The sequence below is a fragment of the Echinococcus granulosus genome (genome assembly GCF_000524195.1).
Source record: "Echinococcus granulosus chromosome Unknown EG_S00186, whole genome shotgun sequence".
Lineage (NCBI taxonomy): Eukaryota > Metazoa > Platyhelminthes > Cestoda > Cyclophyllidea > Taeniidae > Echinococcus > Echinococcus granulosus.
In genome coordinates this window covers 57,754-59,641 of record NW_020170566.1, presented here as the reverse complement: position 1 = coordinate 59,641, position 1,888 = coordinate 57,754, and the positions used below count along the sequence as shown (strand labels likewise).

At 47.6% G+C, this 1,888-nt stretch overlaps 1 protein-coding gene across 1 annotated transcript; it reads right to left on the bottom strand. All coding sequences in view use genetic code 11, as the record gives it.

Moving 5' to 3' along the window:
- Positions 1-652: 652 nt before the first annotated feature.
- Positions 653-1,430, bottom strand: EGR_10053 (hypothetical protein; the record flags this gene model as incomplete). Its single annotated transcript, XM_024499302.1, has 2 exons — positions 653-1,008; positions 1,355-1,430. 2 exons carry the CDS (start codon positions 1,428-1,430, stop codon positions 653-655), a joined length of 432 nt encoding a protein of 143 aa, XP_024346282.1.
- Positions 1,431-1,888: the final 458 nt, after the last annotated feature.

Genomic DNA, 1,888 nt, shown 5'->3' with positions numbered 1-1,888 from the left:
GTAGAGTGAAATACATGGAAGAAAAATATAGGAATGTTAAAAGGCACTGATATGAGACGATTCCCCCCCCCCCCCCAAACCATCTCCACGAGAGCACTAATGCTCCGCACTGACGATGCAACTTCACTTTAGCTTAGTCCCCTTTTCTGGAAACTCATCCTCCTCGTCGTCCGTCCCTTCCGCGTCAGTCTTGGATTCAGCGGATGTGGAGGAGTGCGTTGCATCAGGAATATCTCCGCCAACGGCTCATAGAAGAGTATATAGGCCTGTAGTAAGGATAAAAGGTAAAGGACATAATGCTGGGATTTAATGCTCCTCCTGTCTTAGCCAAACAATTCCCGCACCTAGCAATCCTGAACACTGGAAAAGAGGACCAGGTCGACGTATCAGTCGGAGCTGAGGATCCACTCAATTGCAATGGCGCCTTCAACACCGTCCTCGATCTAGTACCAGTAGGCCACATAGTAACCCAAGCACAGAGTGTTACCATGACGCACAACTGCAGAGCGCAGAATACAATGAAGGGATCTGCCAAGACGATAGCTTAATTGAATGTGCACCCAGATGCGAGACAAGGCCAGCGATCAAGATTAGCAGAGGTGGCAGATTAGGTGTATTAAGACATCATGCCGCCGGAGGTAAAACTGACCATTTAGACATCCGTGGTGGAAGCAATTTGCTGCAGTGATACCCACACAGCATGCTGAATGTAGATGACAAGAGGTGACTTTGGTATTGTCGTTGTTGCTGCCGTGCAGGCAAAGCAATCAACCGACGACACAGGCTCTTGGCGAGGCAACAGATGGAGCTGGGATTTGACATTGGCGGTGATGGGCCGTTCACCATCGCCATACAACACTGAGGACGATGGATTCTGGTGAGCCGCTCCGCTGTACAAAACACACCGCTCTACCAAATCGCCATTGAGCAGCGGTAGACCGCCTTTTCTCTGGACGACACTTTCTTCGTGTGCGGTCGTTGCGACGTTTCTACCAGCAAAGAACTGACCTAAAATTATTCAATTAAAAGGAATGCAAGAGACGTGTTTGTTTTAATTCACTGGGAAGGGGGTAGTGCAGGACTAGGGGACAAGACGCAATTTTCCAGGGTAGGAGCATTTGAGGCAAAAAATGGGGTGCGATGAACCAGTAAAAAGAGTTGAGTACGGAACTGGTCAAGGTGCTGTGCTACATCAGTGGTGGTGGTGATGATATGACGGCAGCATACGTATCACCATTGACAGAGATAGGTGGAATGGGAAGAAGACGGCAGACTTTGAGAAGATCCTCAACACCTTGTAGAACCGTCTATTCTGTCCACTACCTTTCATTTGGTCCATAAAAGAGGCACATACCTCGGGGACATCCTACAGTGAAATGCACACTACTTGCAGTCTTCAATTTGGCAGATTCAACGCCGCCTACCTTCATTTTTTCGTCACTAGCACTCCACTTTCACTATTCTTCGCATCTCGTCTGATTAGAACTATCACGCTTTGTTTATTAAGTCAATTAGTTTGGATGGACGTGCTGAAGGGCGCTACAAAAGGTTCTGGAGAAAATTTAGTGGGAAGAATGCGCGTCACATATGCGTGACGCTAGACGAACACACGTCAAACTGCAGCAAAAGAGAGAGGTGCATTTCGTGAGTGCCAGGTGATTGATAAACTGCCACGGAGGTTACTTGTTTGACCTTGCAAACATTCCGCAAAAATATTACCACAAATTTTACCTCGTGACGTGTCACGTCGATTTCAAACCTGTGCAAGGCGACAGAGTCCAGTCCAGAGAGGTGTCGAAGAGTTTTAAGGTTTCACCCACTATTCACACCCCCATCATCAATAATAAGGTGCATACAGAAACATGATGGATCAACCGATCCTAGGCGA